Raw genomic sequence first — 25,510 nt, forward strand, 5'->3', positions numbered from 1 at the left:
TGTTTAATATACACATCATACATATTAAAAATTGTGCTTCCTTATGATGCTGCAAGACCCCCAATTTGGTTTCAGCGTCAAGTTCCAACACAGGCTGTGGTAGAAAACAGTGAAGCCACTGGAGCATCTACCAGCCAGCTAAGAACTGCAGTAAATTGTAGCCCAAGTTGTCTGTTGCATGACACTTGTCTTAGTTCTTTTATAAGCTAGGAACTGTTATCAGTTACTGTGCAACAGCTCAGCTTATTAGCATTATTATGACATAACACGTGCCTTACACACAACCAATGTAAACATTTCAATGCTGCTGTGCTGTGGAAATTCATTTCATGGCATAAGGGAAATTAGTGTACATTAAAACCTCGTTACTACGAACCTCACATTAACGAAATTTTCAGATTTACGAATTTTTTTTAAAATCCCCGCCAAAATGCCTATATTTTAAATGTAAAAAACTTTCACTACTACGAATTTCAAATTACCGAATATTTCAGAATAACGTATGTAATTTAATCTTGCAATCATCGCAGGACGCTTCGTTATTGCGAAGTTCCGTAAAAGTTTCGTACCAAATCCCTGAAGCTGACGCCTATCATCATCATCCAAAGCAGCAGCTATGCACTGGGGAACCCGTTGCAACGGATACAGCCCCAGCGGCATCGGCATCAACGCTAGTGTCACGCGGTTCCTCCGTTTAGCCCTACGCGCGTTGAATGAATATAGGCTAGGCGGCGCAAGCTGCCGCCCGATACAAAGGGTAAGGCCATTATCATCCATCCAGCGTGTGGTCGCATACTGCGCCGTAGTCTTAAGCCTATTCAGTGCAGTGTCACCACGTCGACAGCGAACGGTAGGATCTGCAAAGTTATCGGCGCTGTGATTGTGTTGTGCATTAGCTTTGCTGACAATGAGTTCTCCTGGCCCCCGCGTTAAAAAGAAGCGACGCCAGTTTTCGCTTAAAGAAAAAGCGGACATTCTGTTGCAGCTGAATGTTGGAAAAAAGCAAGTGGACTTGTGCAGGGAGCTTGACACCACACAGTCAACAAATACAACGACGCTCAAAGATCGGGACAAGATCATAAAACTACATCGAGAGTCGCTCCCTAAAGAAAACGTCTGCGGCTGGGCAACTACCGTGGACAGCGACTTTCGAATTATGTGGACAGCGACAGCGTGGCGGCTACATCCGCGGAGCTCACCGCCGAAGACATCGTGAATCAAGTTCATGAGCAAGAAGAATGTAGTAGCGACGAAGACGATGCCGACACTGGATCAGCGCACGAAGAGGAAGAGATTGTTTCCGGCTCGGATGTCCTAGTCTTTCTAGAAAAGACCCAATCATTCCTCGGGCGCTGAAAAGATGTCCCCGATGACGTGCACAGGAAGGTCGAGGATGTGGAGGCGTTCGTCCTGCAGCGCTTGTCTACTCGCCAGAAGAAGATAACAGACTTCTTCAAGCAATAAATTGTAATTAAACTGTGCCCAGCGTTATCGTTTATTATTTACTTGCCAATACATAAATCTGCTGCAAAGGTACGTAATTTTAGTTCTTGTGGTGCATTACTGACATGAAATAAAGGTTTTTCAGTACTACGATATTTCAAAACAACGAATTAAATTCGGCGGTCCCGTGAAGTTCGTTGTAACGAGATTCTACTGTTGTCCCATTGATACGACGCCCCTAAACCACACCATTCTGACTCTGTTCGCGATTGTGGTCTTTTGCTTCCTACACATGGCTGACAACGGCATATACCGAGCAGATGATGTTCACAAAGGTTAGATGTACAACTCGCAGCACTGCTTCTTTGAGGCTGTTAAGAATTACAGCTAAAGAGAGGCCTTCCTTTGCAAGAGCATCAGCATGCATAAGAAAATGGTAGGAGTACTGCTATACACACCAGTCTAGTGAACATGCCATAAGTTCACTACTCTCAGATAATTCCATCTGTCTATATTTAGGAGCCACTTCATAACTGCACGTGCTCTGCAATAAGGTATACGGTGGGAGCACAGACCACAGAGCAGTGGCCTGACGTGCCCAGCACATTGCTGCGACGGTCTTCTGGTAAGTAGGATGCACTCCGCAACATGGTAGGGGCTTCTCGCCTAAAAAGGCTGGAAACCACTACTAGTCAGGTAATAAGTGCAGAAAATTGCTGCAGCTACACAGGTAAACTTCAGCATCAAACCTCTTGTTGCGGCCAGGACACAGACCGAGCCACCTGCAATGCTGCCTGTTCTGCTGTCGCCCATACCACCCAGCTTCAGAGAGCAGGGTGCGTCAACGCCACAGAAACAAGAGGCAGCGAGTGTGGTGTCGGAGACAGTGGACAGTTTTGATTGGGATGGAGGTGAACAGCCAGCTGCAGAGCTCGACACCACATACATGCCATCATTTGATACAAGTGTCGGCAGGTATGTGAAGTGTATGATTAATACTGTAACACCTACACCAGAATCTGCTCCTGTCACAGCAACGTTATGGTCACTGTTCGGTAGCTCAGCCTGATAATGTGTGATTAATTCTTGCCCTTAACGAAATGATGCATGCAAAATGCAGAAGGCATCCACATGCCGAACGATGGGAGAGCATATTTAAGAGCTCCATTTCAGTGCAATAATTCAAAGCCCTCAACTATGGCGCCTTTTTCTTTCCCGTTTTAACTCCTTCGCTCATACAGCATGGAAGGTAACCATTCAAAGTGATACACGAACTGTGCTTTCCTTTTTGCTCATAGCTAATTTATGTGTGCATGTGCTGAAGTGCACTATGAAATAAGGTATATGCAGTGTTTGAAGGTAGGGTGGCATATCAATTACTTCAATAGGTATTGAAGTCTTAACATCAGCGTGAGCACCAAACGGGCCTATGAAACGTGAAAGCCACCAGGAGTGTTTACTTTGACAACATTCATTTCGCATTGTAGGAGTGCACTTTTGAAAACCTCGGACAAGGGCAGCTCAGTGAAAGGTCCAATCTTTTGTATTGCAATGAAAAAAATGCATGAGTGCATGGCAACTGGAATGCAGTGGAATGCTATTTATTTTCAGTTCACATGCAGATGCACCTGTTCAAGGTGAGTGAAAGACCATTGTATTTGAGAGGTGCCTGTGAGAGCTAGTGGGCACCTGCTGCCATCCCTGCCGCAGTCACTTCACTGTGGAGGGCACACTGCTCACAGTGCAGGCTGTGTGTGCACTAGGCCATAGTTACACCTGGGAGAGCCAGCCACATGTGTGTGATACGGCAGCCGGCATCCTTCTACTGGCTGCGGCGATATTGTTCTCCAGATGCCCGGTGGCTGCATCACTGCATTGTTTGAGGTCCATTAATGTGCAGACCATCTGCGAGAGAAAATTCTACAATTATCAGCGGGCCTACTTGCTGCCCGCTGTAAAGAAGGTAACGACTGCATGCTGTACCAAGCTGTGTGCAACTTCATAGCCCGGCACAAGCACCAGTTTCATCAGAGAAAGAAAACATACAAAAGCAATAAATCAGTCAGTAATGATGCAGGCCTAGTTAATTTGTTTTCTGGAAGGAATTCGATGCAAATAGTATCGTACAGTCCTAAGGATGCATGACTGTGTATAGCTGCAAGTGAAGCTTCACATGGGCAGGTGCTATTTATCTTTTAAAGTTAGTATGGCAGACCATTTTTCAAATCAAAATAAGCGTTGGAGCTGGCACTATGAACCTTGGCTTGTGGCTGTCAGATTCTGACGCTGTACAATGTTTTGAGATTAGAAACGTCCTGCTTTTATTGTTTCATCAATGCAAAAACATGTTTTCTTTGCATGATTTAATGATTCACAATTTGGCACGGAATTTAGAAAAAATATCGTATTTATCGCTCCTTACAGCTGCCTTTTCAAGCATTATTTACCAGCATATAGCCATGACTAAGGCCCCTAACTTTCTCCGGTAGCAAATTAAAAATTCTGATAACTGAGAACAAAGAATTGTGATTTTGTGCGGGAAGTATCAAATAATGCTGCAGAATACATACTACAGTGCGAGTTGTTTTCAAGCTTTTCATGGTAGCTAAAGTGACCTTCGTCATGAGGCTTGAGAGGAGCTTTTTGCCGGCCTTGGGGCAATGGACCATGCGCAAGTGCAGAAAAGGCGGCTATGGATGAAGAAAGAAGGTAGTGTGGGTCGCTGCGAAAGAGAAGGCACTAAATGAGTTGAGCAGAGTAGGAGAAGAAAGGGCAAACAGTCGCCAGAGTGGGCAGCTTTCAAAACAGAGTAGCGGCAGCAAGGCAGTGGTGTCCACTGCTGCCGCATCAGCGGCGGCTGCATGTCTTAAATGTATTCCAGGCTTCACTTCCCTCTATTGTGGCATGCGAATCCTAAGAATCACCTCTTTAGTAGCGTGCCATCAGCATTTTTGGGGGGCTCTCGGCTATGGTTGGCCAGCCGTGACACCACAAGGTCACGTGACATAAAATGTAACGGGCGAACGCGAGTATGAACCATTAAAGGCTATCGCCTTAATAAGATAAATCAGTGATTTTTTTTATCATACTGTCATTCCCGCTGGTCTACTGTCAAAACAATAGCACTAAACAGAGAATGTGGCTGCTAACAAATTCTACAAAAATGCACAAGTCTGTGATTTTTCATGGAACTGCAACAAACCAGGGGCCTTAGCCATGACTGTGAAACTCTTAAATATGGAGTCTATATCATGTACTGAAATATGGGGCTCATGTATGTCCCACAAGTGAGCTGTTTATTGATTGAGGAACGAAATGAAAAGTATGTGTTGTCTTGCATACAGTTTTTTCAGGAGCAGCAGGCAACGCTGGCAGAAGAACTGCAAGGCGTACAACTTGAACTGGCTGGTGACGGTCGCTGTGACTCACCAGGGTGCAGCGCCAAATACCTGACGTACAGCCTGCTCGCCGTGAAAGTCAGCAAAATTGTCTGCACGGAACAAGTTGTGGTTAAAGAGGCGAGTTTTCATACCTGCGAGCAAAGAGCAATGCAATCATGTCACAATGTTGACACAAAGATTGATCACCTGGCTTGTTTGTAAAAGGCCCTTGGTTTAAATTCCACTGCCACCGCAAAGAAGAATTTGGGCTACATTAGAAAAATGCATTCCATTCAGTTAAAATATCAGCAGTCATGCAAGCTATGCATAAGCAGGAAATAAAAGAGGCATATGTAAAGGTTTCAGAAGAGGCCTACAGACTGCACAGTAATCATGCTCCTTTACACGAAAAGTTCAAATAGTAATCAGAAACATACACGCTGACAAAATTCTTGCACTGCTCACTGCATGTTTACATGAGGAATGAAAACTTGTTATAAAAGCTAATGAACAGCACCCTGGCAACCTTTGATTTGCTAATGACAGTGCTCTGTACGTAATTCAGGGGAGGTACTGCAGTGCGCAACAGAGGACGTGAACATGTCAAGGGCAATGGTACGACTGAAAGCGAAAGGGAAACACAGTTTAAAGTAAGTAGCGAGGTATCAGAAGTAGAAAATACATCTGTCTTGGTTAAGTAGCAACTATTCACCAGGCACACAAGAAGGAAGCCACCATGGAAGTTATATAACTATAGGGCACTTGAAAGACCCCTCAAGTAAAACCGCACCTTACTAATATTCCACAAATGAAGCCGAGATGAAGAGGAGGAAATGGTAGAGAACAGATAGCTGACAGTCCCTTAGCATAATGAACAGGATTCCAAGAGGAGACAAACACAGCAGGGTGAAACAGAGTCAAAGAAGCAGGTGACATGGGGAAATTCGCAAGCCGCAGCTGGCACTGGACAGGGTTAGTTGGAAGTAATGGACACAGCTGAGCTGATAATTGTAAGGAATGAAAGAAGCTGCTCAACGAATCAGCATGTTTTAATTTTTTGTTTCTTTCACAGTCACGTGCAGTGCCAAACAGTGTGGAGATGGAAAAGGAAGGGCTCAGAAAGTGCCTGGAGACCCTTGAGAATGCAGGTGTCACCGTATGTTCTCTGACCACAGGTAACACTCCCGGGTTCTGTACATTGCTAAGGCATGAAAAGGCGATGTGTCATGTTTTGCTAATACCCCTGTCACATGGGCACTTCCAACTGGCCAGTGAGTTCAGATGCGATGGCCACATGGCAGTGACGAAGCTGCGCAGAAACCAGCAAGCCATGCTGGGTGTGGAATATTGCAGTTGCACAGTCGATGATCGCCAGTGTCATCTGTGAAGCAGCTTGTCTGCTTGCCATAGCTGGTGGGATGATGCACTGGAGGCCCTGCACGAAGTCAATCAGTTCTCGCCCAGAGCCTGTCACCACAGCCACTTTACAGCCACTGAGCTGTAAAAAATTGTACCGCTGCCACACAAGCTCGAACACTGCTGGAAGATTCCATTTTTCCCCACAAAGCTGCTGTAGCACCACTGTCACCACCAATATTTGTTGGCTTGCAAACAATCAGCCTGGAAATTTTTTACCTTGAAAAGGCTGAAACTGAAATTTTTAATGTTACAGCAAGAATTTTTCCAAAGATGAGAACTGCTTTCAGCGAGCTGTAGTAGTATTTATGCAATTTCGAGCAAGCCAATTTGGATGTTTTTATATGCCTGGAAACAATGACCTTATGTTAGCTGCAGTGTTTTGTGGGTGCCCAATTTTTTTCTCTGCAAAATAAGCTGTATTTTTTAACTGCAGTAAAATTTCACTGCTTTTAATACTATGAATTCATTCATTTGAGCCTGGCTGTGGGTTCCCGCCACTGCTCAAAGGCCTTTCAAATATCACCATAGTTCTCCGCTCCTCTGTTTATTCAGTGGCCATTACAGCTGCCCATGTAGCAGCGTCAAATAGGCCTTTGGGTTGATAGACCATCAGTTAAGGGGGTTTCAAAATGGCACTCTGACCGGGATATGCATAAATCCTGTTGTTGTGCTGCTTCTGCAGACAAATATTTTTCTCAGCAATTGCAGTGCCTTGCTTGTTATTGTTGTCCATTTTCATACAGACATCCCAGTGTCAGGCTTTTCTGCCGGGTGGAGAAGCCAGGCATCAAGCATTGGTTTGATGTATGGCATGTTGCTAAAGGTAATTAAGGCACCGTGTTGTTAGTGCGAGGCCCAGGATAAAAGGCTGTTTTGCAGTAGTCACGCTTCGCTTTCTTCCGCCTTGAAGGACATGATGTGAAACATTAATGGGTCAAACTCGTTAAAACATTAAGTTGGGCTAGTTGGCGTTTGCTTGCTGGAAGCAGGTGTCCCCGGCATGTTTGTTGTAGATGTAGTGCGTGCTTTCAAACCGCTTACAAAATGCTTCCAGCAAGTTAATGGGTCGTGGCAATGGTTCCTCTTGCCCATGGAGACGTGCAACTTGTTTCCGCATTATGTGAAAGACCACACTACATACATGTAAAGGCCTCCTTTAACCAAGCAGTACAAATGTGAATTCATGGCCTAGGGGTAGCGTATCTGACTCTCAACCTGTCGGTCAGGGGTTCGATTCCCAACTAATTATTCCAATTTTCTTTTCAGCCCAATTACGCTCCTTTGTAGACTTACATGCTATAATGGCATTTGAGACATGTGGCAATGCTTGAATGACACTGTATTTAATGTTTCAATCAATTTCAATTCCACACCTCCACGTGTGACGTCATGACCTCTTGTCTGACACGAAGTTTCTCTACAGAACGCCGATGGACTATGCCAGGCTTCCATTAATTTTATTAAGGTTCCTTCAAAACAGCACACAAGAAATGGGCATTTAAACTTTATTCAGTGGAGCACAGCAACAAAATACATCGTAAACTTACAATATTGCACAGTTGCACCCACACAGTTTGTAATATTGGCTGACCTGCCAGAAGCTTCTATAGCAGCAGAAAAGCCACAGTAACAAAAGCTAAAGGTCTAGTGGAACATATGATTAGGACATCAAAGCAAAAAAGACAACAAAAAAATTCACTTTATGTTGACGAAAATTTGAAATAATGTGAAGGAAACCCGACTTCCAAAAAACTGATGCAAAGCAATAAAAATTATGAGTTGAGTAGAATGAACTCTTTCTAAAGGGCAGCAGATACAGCATTCATCCCTATGTCACCTCTTACCTGTTGCATTAGTGCCAGCTCAAAAATTTCCCTGGCCAACTTCTCCTTGGCACTTTTAATGTGTTCTATGGCTCAAATTTGGGAACGCAACCCGCAAAGCAACCACAGCCAATGCACACAGAATATTCTTTACATTGTAAAAAGGTTTCGCCGCTGTATTTCAAGTGTAAAGGCACTCGGGCTACACAGCTTGCAGGGCGCCCTGAAAACGATGTGCTGATCCAGGCTTTTCTGCCACCATAATTAATGGGGAGAGTCAGTGGGCATAAGGAAAACCATAACCTTTCTTTATTTTTTTCAATGCACTGGTAACAATGAGCATAATCTGTGCTCCTTTAACAGGCACTCTAGAACCACCATGAGATCTAATACAAGGAAACTTGCTTCCATGAGAATTGCACAAGCACACCACAGCTGAATAAGTTCATTGGTTCCAACTGCAATTTTTCCATTTGGGAACAGCTAGGTTTTCGGACACCAATTGGACGTGCTTCCAATTGGTTCCAACTGGTTTCAGTGGCATCAAAAAACAATTGGTTCCAACTGAAACCAATTAAATTTTCTCCCAGGACCATTGGGGAACATTCTACCTTGTGCCAACATTTTACAGGGAAACTGATATTATGAGAATTGCACACTGTTAGGGAAGTGAAGCTAAACAACCATCACAAAAGCATTGCACACAAGCAACATAAGCTCAGTATATATCCACAGAACACACTTTTGCTTCCTCCTGGTGGAGCCAGTGACGCTTGTCCATTGAGCGAAATTATTTCATTTACTCACACCCGCGGTGGTAGTGGAAATGATGAAAACAATTCAGCAGGTAAAGCTGCTAATATCTTTTCAGCAAAAACCTCTTTAGTTCACTGCTGTATGTCAATAATATGCACCATGTAGCTGTGACACCGGCCACCTGAAACCGGTGCAGCCCATTGCAATGTCCAATTGAAATCTCATGAACCAAATGGATTTATAAAGTTGGACAAGTTGAAGCCAAGTGGAACCCAGTAACTCCAATTGGTTCCAGTTATTGCCAATTGGCAAGACCAGTTGGACAAGCTGCTACCAATTAGAACCCAATAACTCTAATTGGTTCCAGTTAATGCGACTTCGCAAGACCAGTTGGACAAGCTGTCGCCAATTGGAACCCAGTAACTCCAATTGGTTCCACTAAATATTAGCTGGAATTCCAATTGGAACCAATGGACTTTTTCAGCTGGGACGTTTCCCTGTATAGCTGCTCGCAGAAACTGGGCACTGCCTGTCAAAGATACTGTCCCGACACCTCATCGAAACCCACCAGTACCACAGCTGCTAAACAGTATGGGATGAAATTTCAGTTTTAGACACCCTGCAAGCACCTCAGCCTCTGTGCACATTACAAATGAGGAAGACATGAAACATGTCTATGATCCATTGCAGTGGCTTTAGATATCAGCTGTTAAAACCCAAGACCATGGGATCAAATTCCATGTGCGCTGGCTGCATTCCAATGGACGTAAAAAAGGAAAATGCCACTGTGCTCTGCAATACCAGTGTACACCACACAATACACCACAGTCCTAGCTATCTTTGCACAGAATGAAACACATTTGCATGTTGTCTGCACAAAAGCCATAATTCACAATCCCTGAACAGTTGATGTGTTTACACAAGAAAAACCAGTCATTGCCTCTAAAACCAGTGTAAGACACCATGCAGCAAAATGTATGATTGTTGTCCACAGCAGAAAAGTATTGCAGTCACTGGACAAGCTAAAGTTTGCCGGCAAAATTCTTGATACATCAATAATGCAGAAGCCAGGAAGCCGCATGTATATCAGTGTATAATACCCTCCTCCTCACAAAAAATTAGACACCCAGGATGCTATCTCCTGGCATCAGATCCAAATGAACACTGCCCCTTATTTCCACAAACTTCACCTCATGCACCCAACACTATGCCCTGACACATGCCCATGGTGCCAGGCGCGCCCAACACTCTTCCACATTTTGTGGGGATGCGGGGCGAAACCGAACCACTCACAGACGCAGTACACGTCATTTGAGCATTGGGAGGTGATGCTGACGAGCGATCGTACCGAGGACCAAAGAGCCCTCATAAAGCAGGTCCACCTGACAGCTCAAGCCAGTGGAGCCCTGCAATGAGGACCCCACCTACAAGCCTCAAGAAACATTCCTCTGATTTTAACCTTTAGAGTTTACCTGCCCACCCACTGCTGCGTTTCATGCAAAAGAAAAAAGATTATGCTTCTCAAGTGCTGGCAATTTCTGCTGCTTCAAGTTATTTTGAGCTTTTCTTATGATGAATAGGGACTATTGTTGAGTTTTTCAGTAGGTTATCTGTTTACTTGTGAAATGTGCTGTGTGATACGTAGGTATCAATCATATCACATTCCTGCTCTCAAGGAAGCTTCTCGGCATGTGCAGTCATTCCCTGAGAAGGATGTTTCCAACAAGCATTCAGTTTTGAGCACTTGACTTATCCCATCTTGTTCTCAGTCTGTCTGTCTGTGTTATGTTTTCCCCATGTTTCATCAACAGGTACAAAACTTTCACTTTCCTAAATACATTCCAAAGCAAGTTTTAAATGCTTCATTGTACTGCTTTATCACAAGCAGAAAGGTGGCTTTTATGTGACAGTACCTGAGCAAATCTTCAAAGGAGCCCAACCTACTCAGTGCTAAAAATTACAGCCAGGCATAAAAAGGAAAATCACCTTATGCAGATGTACAACCATGACACACTGAGCACTCTGACGGTATCATTAATATTCTTCCCGTTCTACCAAATATACTCACTGCAATATGATAAGAAGTAGATGCCAGCAGCAAAGGGTCTCTGATGGATCTAGCACACATGTGCAGGCTCCTTTCAAGAAGTTTGGTACTACTGGAATACTTAATGAAGAGTGTTTGGTGTCAAGACGGCTCATGCACCAATTTCAATGCATATTCATTCACGTTATGCGAGAACCTGCTAGAGCAGGAAATTTTTCAGGCTTATTCTTATGCATCTAGCTAATGTGTTCTTCACACGTCAAAGGGAAACTTAAACAGTGTCTACCAAGTACCAAGATAAAAAAAAAATACCGATAGGTATTGCATCACCTATCACCTTCGCACAAAAATTTTTAGCCCAGCGCATCAAGCACCAGAGATAACTATGATTAAAAACAGCCTTCGCATTTTCCCTCTCAACTCATACAGCAAACAGAGCGAGAAAAAATAAAGATACAGTTTAGCACCCCACTCTGTCTATGAAACCGTTACTCAGGCGAACAGCCTCAGTTGTTTACTTGACTTTTTATTTTTTTGCCGCTCACTCTCCTGCCATGTCTGTACAATACAGCAGGGTATGGAAAGGGAGATACCACAATTTCTAGCTGGCCATTCACCTCGCCTTCCGTGCTGAGTGTTTATGCAAGCCAATGACAGCTCATTATTCCTGATGTCACGTGCGCTGCATCATGTAGCGTGCAGGGATTCACGTGAAAGCCTGGCACTGCAGGTAGCTCTTAGGCGCAAAAGCGGGAATTTGAAAAAAAAAGTGCAAATTATTGGCTCACTTCTGAGGACTTGTAGGTGGCATGCACACTAAGTGACATTTACTTTACACAATGCATGCATTTCACAGTCACTTTCTGAACTGCTTTTCAAGGACCCTTCATTGAACTTCAGCTCATGCTCAAGCTAAGTGGCTGCTTGGAGTGAATGTAGAAACAAATTGCTGTAGATATGCTAATTTTATTACCAGAAAATGTAATAGGTAATTTACAAAATATTAACAGCCGTTTCCCACATTATATACAAACAAATTAAAAATGGACGCCATTACACACTCATAAGATATTTGCCAAATTGGAAAGATGACCAATTAAATCAGAAGAAATGTCTCTGGCACCCGATAATAGCTTACGAGCCCAAACAAACCTATCACTCATATAAAGGAGGGGGCATGTTTGTGCATAAAAATGCGCTTAGAGCCTTCCAGTTGTATGTACAGAAGGCAAGGGTTCGAGCAAAAGCGGATTCTCATGAAAGCACACTAAGCATGTTTACAGGGCAACTCTGGAGGTTTTTTCAATGCTTTGAGTTACTTATCAAAACACATTCCTAAAGGCTACCTCTTTGGCATAAGAAACCGAATTTCGAAATACCAATTAGAACTATTTTAAAAGAAATAAACAGCAAACCAAAAGAAAAAATTAGGTTCATGGCCAGGGACAATCCTCCACTTGACACAGCGGTGACCTCACAGACATTATTGGAAAAACGTTGAATGGGTGAAATGACGACAGCATTCATAAAATTCTTCAGACAACCTTATACTAGCCTAAAAGTTTGATCTTGATGTGGAGTGGGCAGTAACATGTGATTTACGTTCGCGACATTGCAAATGCACTGTTATTCGCAGAAATCACCTGAACTGAGGCCATGGAAATAGAACACTCTAAAATCGATCTGCACAGGAATGAATTCCCACACAGCTGCCAAGCTTGGCACAAATGATCAGGATGCAGAGGAATACCTACACTAAAAGCATCAGAATACATGAATCTCGAAAACCCCTCAAAGTCGCCCTTTGTAAACTGTACAGTTTAATGTCCCAAAGCAACACAAAAGCTGTGACAAACACAGTTTGGCATACCTCAGCAGAGAGTGAAAAATCATTCCTTCAGCTTTCAGCACAATTGGTAACTGCATTGACAAGAACACTAAACAGGTTATCAGCTAAACTATCAAAGTGCACCTAACCACTAGGTGTAGCACTCCGCCACTGTTTTGTAATTCAATTTAGTACCAAGCTTTTCTAGTTCAGCAATGTAGCATGTGGTGAATATTGGTTAGATTTGATTACGAAGGAGAATGCTTGCATGCATTTTTAAAACTGCCTCAGTAGAGCCAGAGTCCTTCAATAGCGCTTTATGGTCATGAAACTTCTCCATAAATCTAATGGAACAGCTTGGTGCACTGCCCAAAGTGGCAGCACAGCAGCGCTAATGTCGATCGAGGAGCATGTTTTGGTAAGCAGCAGAGCGGGTGGCTACCTAGCTGAGTAGAAAGTGACGATTTTTGGTGTGTTATTTTCTTGTTGAGGCATTTACAGTGTCGAAGTACTTGAATGCACATCTTTTGTGGACCATCGAATGCTGTCTGTGAATGATGCCTTTACCTTCTGTGACTGGCTGCCGCTCCGGCTACAGGAGCAATGGCGACAAAATGTTTCTCCTCTGATGCCGAACTGAGAGAGACGTGGAGATGCGCTATTCCTCAAAAAAGAAATTGGCAGTTTCAACTTCTATCCTGATTTGCGAAACGTGTGTGTTTTTGAGAAACATTGCAATCCCACGAACATCAATGGGCACGAGTTTGTAGTGAATGGGGATGTCGTGTTGCTGCGATGAAAGCTGCTCAAGCTGAAGCCTGGCGCTCTGCCCAGGTTGTTCGAAAGGCTCCCATGATATTTAACCAAGCACAATCCAAGTTCCTGATCATTAAAAAAGCGAGACTGTATCGCATCAGATACCTCTACAGCAGCAAACGCTTTGAATAATTCGTTCTCGAACTACTCCGGAGGCGCTGCGAGCGCCCGCTAGGTCAGACGTGTCTCCGCACGGCTCCGTGTTTCGATGCTGATATCCGAAGAAATCTCGCCCATCTACCAGAGATTGTTTGGATAATCGAACGTCGGAAGTCACCAGGCCCACGAGGATACCATGTTTTCCGAAAAGTGAGTCCACATTTCCTAGAAATCACGCATTTACTTCGAGGCCAGAGCTAAGCCTAACCCGGGCGCCAACTCGGGCGCGAGGCTCCGGCAGGTGCGGCGCGGGAGCAGCAGCGACACCCGTGGCGGAAAGGTACAGCTGCGCGACGCAGCGGCACCCCTAGTGGGAAGAGCAGCAAGCGCCGTTGGCGCGTCACCCGCCCGCGAAAATTTGAATCTACGCAACCATGCAAGTAAGTGGTCGAGGGCTGCGCAGTGGACCCGCAGGAGTTCACCGTACCAGGCCAATGGTTCCAATGCAAGGGAAAGAAATATGCTCCACTAGAGAAGAGCAAGAAAGAAATTGAGACCGAGCAATACAGGCTCAAGCAAGCCGGGAGAAGATTGGCGGCCATGTCGGTCGAAAAACAAGAGACTAGAATACCAGAGGGAGCTGACAAGATCATCATCCGCCCTAGCGGAGGACTCGACAAGCTCCTCAAACGCGGAACCGAATACATGACCAAAGTCATCATAGCGTCAGCGGGTATAAATACTAACGAAGTAGGCGAGGAAGACGTCATTCCCAACACAAAACAACATTCAATCCTCATCGCCACCACGAGCGGAGAGAGAAAACTGAAATATGCCAGCATGAGCCGAATCAAACTTGGAGAAGAAGAAATCGCGGTTTTCGCCTACGTGGCCACGCCAGATGACTGCGGCAAGGGGGTGGTACATGGCGTCGATGGAGAATTCACGCAAGAAGACATCATGAGAATGCTAAGACACAAGGCGAACCCCGAAATCATCGGGGCCAGAAGATTAGGAAAGGACTCCACGTCAATACTAATTCTTTTCAAAGAAAGCAGAGTACCAAGGACGGTCATCCTAGGATGGGACTCACGCAGATGCTACCTATACCGGAAGAAATATGAAGTCTGCATGGCCTGTGGCCGACTCGGTCACAGGATTGACGTATGTCCAGACCCAAAAAACATCAAATGCCGTGGCTGCGGGCAGGAGAACCCTCCCGTAAACCACTCCTGCACGGCGAAATGCCAACTCTGCGGCAGAGACCACATACTCGGAGACAGCAAATGCAAGCTAATACACCATACACCGTATGAAGCCAAGAAAAGATACTGGGAGAAGAAAATGAGAGAAGAGGAGGCCACGGCAGGAGCCAGTGACCGATCGCAACAGTCACGGGTGCGCCAGAGCCGCCCGCGCACTAAACCAGGCAGCGAGGGGAGCGGCTATACAGCTCGAGACAACTTCTTTCCGAGGCTGGGAGGAAAACAACGACAAACTTCCCAGGGACGGAGCGCCTCCAGAGGAAGAAGCAGATCCAGGGGACGTTCGAGGTCGAGAGACCGGACCTCCAGCCGGACCCGGGGAGGATCAACGGGCTGGGGCGGCGAAAGCAAAAGGGTGAGTTTCGCGAGCAGGGTCTCCCAGAGCGATGGCAACAATAATAAGAAAGATGAGGAAATAGAAAAACTAACGAATATCGTTAAAAACATGAGTGATAGGATCTCTAGTCTTAAGAGGGAGGTACAAAATCTAAAAACGGCCCTAACTACGGCAAAGGCTAAGCCGACGGCAGTTGTCAGCACTCCCCAAACAGGTACACCATCCCTGGTAGCACCTAAAGCACAAACCGCACTAAATAACAGCCAGGAGAGCAAAAGTGACATGGTGGTCGAGGATGCCGTCCCGCCCCCATCCAAGCGCAGAATCAGGGAAGAGAGCAACTCAGACCTGACTGCGGACGAAAAGCTAAACAAACTAGGAGCCAAAATGGACAGAAATTTAAAAACTTTTGCAAAGCAAAGGGATAGCAAACTAGAGGATTTTGTTCACCAAATCCAGAACCAAATGCAGAACAATTTCCGTTTAATAACTGAGGCACTTCAGCAGCTGAAGGGGGAAAATGCCGTCATACATGCACGGCTCGCTACAGTTGAGGAGAGAATCACCAAGCTTAGCAATGGACAGGTCGCCCAGTAGTACCCAAATTTGGCAGTGGAACTGTCGCGGCTACCGACGCAAGCGGCCAGTGCTACAAAGCGCCTTGTCGATGCTCGAGGCAGCCCCGCTAGCAGTTGCGCTGCAAAAGACCGGCGGTCCGTCTAAACTGCAGGGTTATCAGGTTTTCCATAGCAGCAGGGGAGACAAATCAAGGGTATCAACATTAGCCAAGAGAAACTTAGCAACAATAGAGCACGATCTAGAAGAAAAGGTAATTGACAACGTTTTCGTGGAAATTTTAACAGGAAAGAAGGGAGAATCAAACATTTTTCTCTTAAACATATACAACCCACCCATACAGAGGAAGGTTAGGTTTAGGGCGGTAATTAACAAAGCACTTAAAATAGCAGAAAACCAAGCCTTAGTCATAGTAGGCGACTTCAACGCCCATCACCTGGAATGGGGGTGCCCGAAAGAAGACCCAAAAGGTAGACAATTATGGGAGGATATACACAACCTGGGACTCACGATACTAACAGATCCGGAGCAGCCCACACGAGCTGGAAATAGCGTCAGCATGGGCACTTCACCGGATTTAACCCTCGTCAGAAACGTAGGAACGGCGAAATGGTTTAACACGGAACAGAACTTAGGCAGCGATCACTCTGCCATAGCAACAGAGATAAGAACCAAGAACAAACAAATAGGCAACAAACAAACCCCTACGAAGATCACAGAGTGGGACCACTTTAGGGAGCTCAGAGGAAACAGAGACGAGACAGTCATAAATAACATCGGAGAGTGGTGCAAAGCAGTTAAGAAGGATGCCAGAAAGGTAACCAAAACGCTAGATGGGGAGAAAGCTCCCGAGATAGCGGACAGCCGACTCCTACACATGTGGGAAGCCAAACAAGGCATGGAACGCCGACTAAAGAAACAGGGCAGGAACAACCGCAATCTCAAAAGAAGATTGGCACGGCATAATAAAGAAATAGAGGATTACGCCTTTAAACCGTGCGAACAAAATTGGAATAGCAAATGCGACGAAATGGAGAGGAGCATGAATCTCCCCCAGACGTGGAACATTCTTAGGCATCTCATAGACCCACAAAAATCCAAAATGCAAGCGAAAGTTACAATGACCAAAGTTAGACACGCGTGTGGGGAACACGATGACAAAAGCTTCATGCGCAAACTAGCTGAAACCTACATAGGAGACACAGACAAAAGTCGGCTTCCCGATTATGAAGGAGCCCCGAACGAAGCCCTGGACGTGCCCATTACAGTAGCCGAGGTAAGGGCGGAAATAGTCAGACTGAAAACCAGATCGGCTCCTGGCCCAGACGGGATTACGAACACAATGTTAAGGAACCTCGACGACAACTCCATAAAGGCCCTCACAGATTACATGCAGGAGTGCTGGGAGAAGGGCGAGATTCCCCCGCAATGGAAAACGGCCACCGTGGTCCTAATACCTAAGCCCGGGAAGCAGCCGCAGATAGGGAACCTTCGACCTATATCCCTCACATCGTGCGTAGGGAAACTAATAGAGCATGTCGTCCAGACCAAAATATCAAACTACATGGAAAAGAATAGGAAGTGGCCAGATGAGATTTATGGGTTCCGACCCCATCTCAGCACACAAGACGTCATGCTGCGACTAAAACAGGATATCATTGACTCCAGAACCAGGGAGGCAAAGGTTATCCTATGTCTCGATCTCAAAAAGGCATTTGATAATGTTAAACATGAGGCAATATTGAAAGGGCTCAGCCACGCCGGAGTAGGCTACAAAACCTATCGCTACATAAGAGACTTCCTCACAGATAGAACTGCGAGCATAAGCTTCCAGGAGATTAAATCCGGGGAAATAAAGCTAGGAAGCAAGGGAACCCCTCAAGGGTCGGTGCTATCACCCATTCTCTTTAACATGGCCATGAGAGAGCTCCCGGGCGAACATGAAAAAATTGGCAACCCAAACTTAGAATATAGCCTGTATGCGGACGACATTAATCTATGGATCAACCGAGGAAGTGATGCAGAGATTAATCAAACCCTACAGGCAGCTGCCAATATAATTTCAACGTATGCAGAAGAACGGGGCTTAGAATGCTCGCCCGAAAAATCTGAAACATTCATATATAACGATAAGGCTCTGAGGAACAAACCACCGTCCAAATTCAGATTTCTGTAGGATGAAAGGAGGTATCCAAAGTGGGCACAATCAGAATCCTGGGCCTTCATATGCAGTCGAATGGGAGAAACACGATAACCATCAAAAAGCTTGAGAGCCACTTGATGCAGACCCTCAATCTCATCAAACGTGTCTCGAGCAAAAGAGGCGGTCTTAAAGAAAAAAACCTACTTAGGCTCATACACGCTTTCATAATAAGTAGAATCAGCTACGCCACGCCGTACCTAAATCTCAAAGCAGCAGAGAGGAACAAAATCGACGCTCTCATAAGGAAGTGCGTCAAAAAAGCTCTAGGCCGGCCCATGTGCACATCCTCAGAAAAACTCCTAGCACTGCGCATACACAACACGCTTACAGGGCTCGCAGAAGCAGTCCAGACATCACAGCTAGAGAGACTCAGCACAACACATGCGGGAAGAGCCACACTAGCCAAAGTCGGACTCCAAACAGACAGGGGAGCTAGACAGAGGGAGGATATCGACATGGAGATTAGGAGCAATCTCAGGATTCCCCCCCTTACCCAAGAACATGCACCCAGAAATAAACAAGGAAAGAAGACAAAAGCGGGCAGAGGTGATAGAACGCATCTACGGTGACAAGCCTCAGGAGGAGGTCACCTACGTAGACGCAGCGGGCGATAGACATAGTCAGTACACGACCGTCCCGGTAGTGAACAGAGCGGGAAGCCCCATCACGGTCGCAGCTATCCTAGGGACAAACACCGAGACGGCGGAGAAGGTCGCAATAGCACTAGCTTGCGTCGGTTCCAAAGCTAAATACGTCATAAGCGACAGCAAAGCTGCAGACCAAAATTTTAGTAGAGGAAGTGTCTCTCCCCTCGCCGCCAAAATTTTAAGACAAGCGACATTGGATAGAAAAATCAATATAATCTGGACCCCCGCGCACGAATCTGTCCGTGGCAATGAGGCGGCCTACGAGGTAGCTCGAGATCTCTACCACCGAGCTGCACAAGACTGGCCACCGTTCGCAGATCACGGGAGAGAAGGGAGACTAATCTCCTGTCAGGAAGTTACAGAATATTATAGACAACATCGCAGGTACTTTCCCCCACCTAGCAAAGCACTGAAAAATCAACAAGCGGTGGCGTGGAGGCGTCTACAAACAGATGTTTACCCACACCCAATTCTAAGCAAACATATCATTCCAAAAATAGAGGACGATAAATGCAAGAAGTGCGGGGCGAGAGGGACCCTCGACCACGTAATATGGGAGTGTAGCCAATCCCCAGGCAGGGCAAAGAACATTAATAGTAGAGACGCCTGGGAGACCTTGCTCCGGAGCACGGACCCTGAGCTCCAGCTCACCGCCGTCCGACTGGCTGAAGAGGCCGCCGGGATACAAGAGATCCTGGCCAGCATCTGACGCGACTACCCCATGCGGGAGGATCTCTCCTGATCCTCCTCCCTCAACTGAGGGTATGGGACAGGGGAGGTCTGGATGAGGTGGTCTCATTCTGTTGGACAAAAAGATTTTTTCACTCACTCACTCACTCGAACTACTCGACCATATATGACGCTGCTGATGCAGCTAATGATGGTGAGCACCAGTGTCAAGACAGATAGCTCGCTGGTGCCAATGTGTCATAGCTTGAAATGCTAAACAAGGTGCTGGCTGGAATGACACCTTTCTTTCTTTTTTCAGCTGTAGAAAGTACACATTCCAGTGTGGGTTTAGCCTGGCAAAATATAAAGCTGTCGTACAATCCCAAGGTGCACACTTACTTATACGTATCGCAGCTTCGCAATTGTATATACAAAATGTCCAGTCTGTGGGGGCAAAAAGTCAAGCGACTAAAAACTGCTATGTTGACGCTTCTTTTTTTGCTCTACGAAGTATATGTGAATAAATTGTCCATTCTGTACAAGACGTTCACTTGTTCATTTAGTGCATGTACACTGGCGGAGACGACCACGGCTTAGTTGCGAAAATATTTTGCTTTATTATTATTATTTATTGATACCTCACACGGCCCAAAGAGCATTGAGTGAGTGGGGAATCAAGGAAAAGGAATATACCGAAATAATAAACAACAATAACAGTACAATGGACACGGTACAAGGTAAAAATACACGAAGACAGATTATTTAAAACAGAGCAAAAATAACATCTGAACAAAACGAGAAAATACGAAAAAACTGCAAAATGCGAATATGCAAAGAGGTTACTGGTAGTCAGGTGGAAACAAAAACAGTGGTACATCAGAGAACAATATAACAGCAACTGAAACTAGAAAAGCATTTGAAAGAATACAAAAGGGATAAATGCATACATAGGGCCGTTTTAAACTCTATAGGATCAGGACAGGAGAGCCTGATTGCTTTAAGTAATGCAGACAAATTAAATGATTGAGTTTTGCCATATATACGATTGAAACTGATATGATTATTCAAGCGCGCTAAGGAGCAGAAAGGTGATTCTAGAGGCAGAAACAAGGGGGCGGTGTAAACATATTTATGAAATAAACAGAGAAGTGAAAGTAAACGATGAATTTCAATTATCTGTAAACCATTAAGTGTTTTAAGCTGGGAGACTCAGGCGAGGGGACTATAATTACTAACAATGTACCAGGCAGCTCTGTTGTGAACTGTCTCAAGCTTTTTAATGAGATATTTTTGATGGGGGGACCATGTAGATGGCATGAATTCCAACTGGGGTCGTACAAAAGTTAGGTATGCAAGCTTACGAACGGAGCTAGGAGAGTTGCACAGGTTATGGCGTATGAAACCCAGTGTCCTCGACGCTTTGTTGCAGACAGCTGAAATGTGACAAAACCATGAAAGATCTGGAGTGAGCTGAATTCCAAGATATTTGTAAGATATAACTTGGGATAGGAAGGTGTTGTTAATAGAGTAGTTGAAGTTAGACATATCATGTTTTCTGCTAAATGTCATAGACTTACATTTGGTAGTAGGGTTTAGGATCGTGCGACTGTTTTTACACCAATCAACAATAATGTTAAGATCATCCTGAAAGGTCAGGTGGTCAGTCTCTGAAGTGATCATGCGGTAAACAACACAGTCATCTGCGAAAAGTCGTAAACGGGACGAAATGTTATTAGGAAGGTCATTAATGTAACTTAGGAAAAGCAAGGGTCCAAGTAAGCTTCCCTGTGGTACGGCACAGGTTACATCACATAGTGGTGAGGAAGATCTGTTGACAACGGTGAATTGTTGACGAAATGAGAGAAAGTGACGAAGTCAAGACAATGTGAGAGAATCAAGAGAAAGGGCAGGTAATTTAGTAAATAGCTTGGCCGTGTGCAACTCTTTCAAATGCTTTTGAGAAATCTCAAAAAATGCAATCTGTTTGCTGGTTATCGTCCATGTTAAAATGCAAGTCAGTAGTAAATTCAAATAACTTGGTATCGCACCACTAGCCTTTCCTAAAACCATGCTGATTAGAAAAGAAAAAGTGATTACGTCCTAGATGGTTGTAAAAGTGGGAAGCGATAATATATTCAAGTAATTTACAGCATATGTATGTTAACGAGATTGGGCGATAGCTATCAGGTGAGCTTTTGATACCGGTTTTGAAGACAGGGACAACTTTGACAATTTTCCAGTCAGTAGGCAGTTCTCCGGATGATAAAGACTGCTGAAATATACGGCACAAAATCTGGCTGGAAATTGAAATGATGTTTTTAAGAATCTTGGAGTTTATGTCGTCCACTCCGGCAGATGAAGATAACTTAAAGTTTTTAATCAGTGATGCAATACCCTCGGCACAAATGCTGATAGACTCCATGAATCGGTAGTCAGAGTCGGGAACAATAGGCATACTGGAATGGTCTTCCTTAGTAAATACTGAAGTAAAAAATCTATTAAACGCAGTCGGACATTCAGTGTCATCTAGCGGCAATCCATCACTATTGTGTAGTTGTATGAAGTCTTGTTTACATTCGGGAGATATAGTTTGCCAGAACTTAGGATTACTCTACAAAAGTGAGGGGAGATCATGAGTGAAATATTTGTTTTTGGCAGCAGTAATAGCAGAACAGCATGTCTTCAGGCACTGTTTGTAGCTATCCAACGAGGACGGAGAGGGAGCAGATTTATCTTTTCGGTACAAGCGCTTCTTTTTATTTTGTAATCGACAGAGGGCCTTGTTGAACCACGGATTAGTTTTGCCATTCGTAACTGAAATTATCAGAACATGCTTGTCTATCAGCGCAGAGAGTTTGTGTTTGAAAAGCAACCAGCTGTCTTTGGTAGGTCGTTGGTTACTTAGGGGCAAAAATACTTCATTGAAAAATTTGGTAAGTTCCGTATTAATCTCATCATATCTTGCTTTACTATAATCTCTAATCCTTTTTATTGTTTTACCTGAAAACAAACTAGGAACTACAATTTCAAACTGAAGCATCTTATGGTCGCTAAATCCAACAAGGTACATGACTGGCCCTATGGTGTCAGGAGTGGTGGCTAACGCTAAATCTAGTATGTTAGAACCACGGGTAATCTGGCTAATGACTTGAAATAAGTTGAAATCTAGAGTTAGGTTAATGAATTCTTTCGCAATAGTATTAGATGAAGACAAATTAACCCAACCTATTTGAGGAAAATTAAAATCACCGAGCAAGCAAATGTTACTGGGCCCACAGTGACCAGCAGCGGCAGAAACACTAGACCGCAGATTGTGAACGAAAGAAATCCCCCAGTTAGGTGGGCGGTAGCACACCCCAATAAGTAGATTTGAAGAAACAGCTTTGCAGGTGGCCCAAGCTACTTCTAGGTCAGAATTGGATGCGATAGTGATGGAAGGTAACATTCTTTTGATTGCAAGGAGAACCCCGCCCCCTCTTTTGTTTATACGGTCATGTCTGTAGATATTGTAAGCATGGGCGTCGGGAAAGATTTCACCGTCTTCGATACCGGCGTGCAACCAAGTCTCTGTTAAAGCAACTAGTATATCAGATTCACTATCTTTAAGAAAGGGACAGAGCTGATCGCGTTTAGGCATTAAGCTTCTGATATTAGAAAATGAAAGGGGCAGCTTCAGGGTGGAGGTGGATGACATGGGTTGGGGATGCTCGCGCAAGCTGGTTGCATTGCCTAGCTATGGCGAGACTAATGTGACCGAATCACTGGTGCAGTCATACACAATTTTTTTTTGTCCATTCGAAGTTTGTCAAATGTCAGTTTATAAGGCATGGATTGTGATTTAGCAAACTTTGTCAACTTGCTTCTAGCTTCACGAGTTGTAGCAGAAAAATCCTCACGGATAGCATAACTAGTATCTTTCAATTTGTGCCCATTTGAAAGGATGTTCTGCTTGTCTTTAAAGAACGTTATTTTGGCTATATTCAGTCTGTGCCTATCAGATTTGATTTTGCCAAGTCTATGAACTCTATCAAATTGTGAAGGAGACAAAGATAAGCCTAGGTGCTCTGAACAAACCGCGATAATTTACTCTTCAGAATCTGCCCAGTTTGCATCTTCCACATCGTCAAAGCCAAAAAAAAGCAAGTTATTTTAACACAACCTGTTTTCAGCATCATCACATCTTGAGTAAATGTTGGAAAGCTGGGAAGAAATGTTTCGAAAGGCATTGTCAGCCAAAAAAGACTCAGGCTTATTGGGTGACGCTGTTGGTGTTTCAACTGCTGCAAGTCTCAGCATCAGCTGCTGTTTGACTTCATTTTCGGTAGCATCCTGCCTTTCTTTGATTTCATTAGGTATTGTAGCTTGGCCAGCTACAATTCTTTGGACGGTCAGCAAAAGAGTTTCCAGAGTTTGCCTTTCAGTTGCATTCATAGGCCCAGAATTGCTTTCAGTGTCACCCGATAATTCGAGTAGCATACCATAAAAAAGTAAGTAAACGCTTCAGTGCATCAATACACTCTCCAGGGCACGACACCGCAAACAGACAATAATCGCTGCTCTTCACACAGGTGGCGCCTTCCAAATCACTAACCTGCAAAATCCGCAGCGGTAAGATTTCCATGGCGGTCACGGTGCTGTGCCCGAGATGGGTGGTTCCAGGCTTGCTCTTATATGCGTCGCCGATATCGGAGCTAGCAGAAGATCCACGTTGCCAGGTGTAAAAACTGGTGTCGGCCAGGCATGGCCAAGAAGCAGGCGGGAACGATGATCGCGCAGCGGCGCCGGATGGCGAAGATATAGCAGAACCCGGGAAACAGCAGCAGCCACATAGGAGCGGGGCCTGCAAAATCCGCAGCAGTAAGATCTCCACGGCGGTCATAGTGCCGTGCCCCACGATTCAGAGCTGTAATGCATACTTGAGCACGTCACCGTTCAGAATGGCCTTATTCGATATGGTTCGGGGCAGTTCGCTGTGCCTAGGCGTAGCACTGCCATCTTAGAAATAGCGGTACCCTGCTGGCAAAATGGCAGAGCTGCGCCTGCCAAAATGGGCTATTTATAAGCTCAAAAGATGAACAAGTGAAAATACCCTCTGCTGCATTAGCATCGGGAGCAGAATCGAATGTACTGTGCTTCCGAAAGTTGAATGCTGTGGTGCCAAGCACAGCAACAGACAGCGCGACATCTTGACGCATTCATCAGCTTCTTGCAGAGGATTAGCCATGCTTTAAACTCTTCATTAAAAACGCATGTCATATAGTGATAAGCGCACCGCAGTATGCACAACATACAGTTAAACCAGTAGTCAGGTCCACTGAACCCAGGCAAGTGACACAAATTCAGCTGTCTGCTAACACAGACTCTGTCAACATTCTTAGACCAATCAATTTCGCAGCTTCCCTTAGCCAGCTGCTAGCTATCATGCCTTCTGCGGACATCGCTGGAACTAACGGCGCAGCAGTCACGCTTTTATACATGTCTCAGGCATGGTGCGCTACGCCTCCGGAAAGAAAGGCAGCGCTGCACACATACCTGCATGTAAATTTTTTTTTCCCGGCATAAACAAAACAATAATGTGGCCTAGCTGGTGATGGTACATGGTGAAAAATATATACTGCTTGGCAGGCACAAGGGCAAAGGCACTAAGGTTGGAACGAAAGATGCGGTACTAGACAAGACACGCTTCACCTTCTTGCGTGTTGCGTATGCGTCATGCCTTTTGAGCACTTTAGTTTTCCAGGCAGTAAGCTCTTATTGGCGGTTCTAACACTGCACACCAATCAGATGTTATGACAAAACTGTTTCATTGCACAAGAGTTGAGCTGTGTTCTGAACGGCCTAGCATGCCATATGTCGATGGCATGAATGCCAGGTACTGCAAAGTTGGGAAATCAACCAGTGCTCTTACAGATTCTTGGTTAGTAATTTCTGAGAGTGCTGCCTTCAGTGCAAAGACCTTGCTCTTTTTTCTCCCACATAGCAGTTGTCTCTGATGAGCAGTTTCCGACTTATCGCCTGTAGGTCAATTTTGTAATTACAACTGCATTAATATTTAAGCCATCTGCTTCCATAAGGATTCTTTCAAGGTTGGTGGCAGAGGCTGCAGTTTTGAACGGCTGCTTGTGCAGCTTGCTCTAGCCATTCATGACACAGCTAACATATTGACATGAGCCTTTGCCATTATTAGACGATTCGTTGCTAG

At 44.9% G+C, this 25,510-nt stretch overlaps 1 protein-coding gene across 8 annotated transcripts in view; it reads right to left on the reverse strand.

Annotated features, from left to right (window-relative positions):
- Positions 1 to 3,035: 3,035 nt before the first annotated feature.
- The window catches only part of LOC144114853 (uncharacterized), a 30,515-nt gene continuing 8,040 nt past the window's right edge, over positions 3,036 to 25,510 (reverse strand). For 2 of the 8 annotated variants that reach the window (XR_013311154.1, XR_013311155.1), the window contains exons 3-5: positions 23,900 to 24,148; positions 4,786 to 4,933; positions 3,036 to 3,348 (exon numbers count right to left, since the gene is read on the reverse strand). Coding sequence is in view for 2 of the 8 variants with exons in the window: in XM_077648852.1 (XP_077504978.1) it covers positions 3,311 to 3,348; positions 4,873 to 4,933; positions 23,900 to 24,148 (348 nt within the window). In the remaining 6 variants the exon portion in view is untranslated. The other 6 variants (XR_013311156.1, XR_013311153.1, XR_013311152.1 and 3 more) reach the window with 6 other exon arrangements.

This window comes from Amblyomma americanum, chromosome 1 (assembly GCF_052857255.1).
Source record: "Amblyomma americanum isolate KBUSLIRL-KWMA chromosome 1, ASM5285725v1, whole genome shotgun sequence".
Taxonomy (NCBI): Eukaryota; Metazoa; Arthropoda; class Arachnida; order Ixodida; family Ixodidae; genus Amblyomma; species Amblyomma americanum.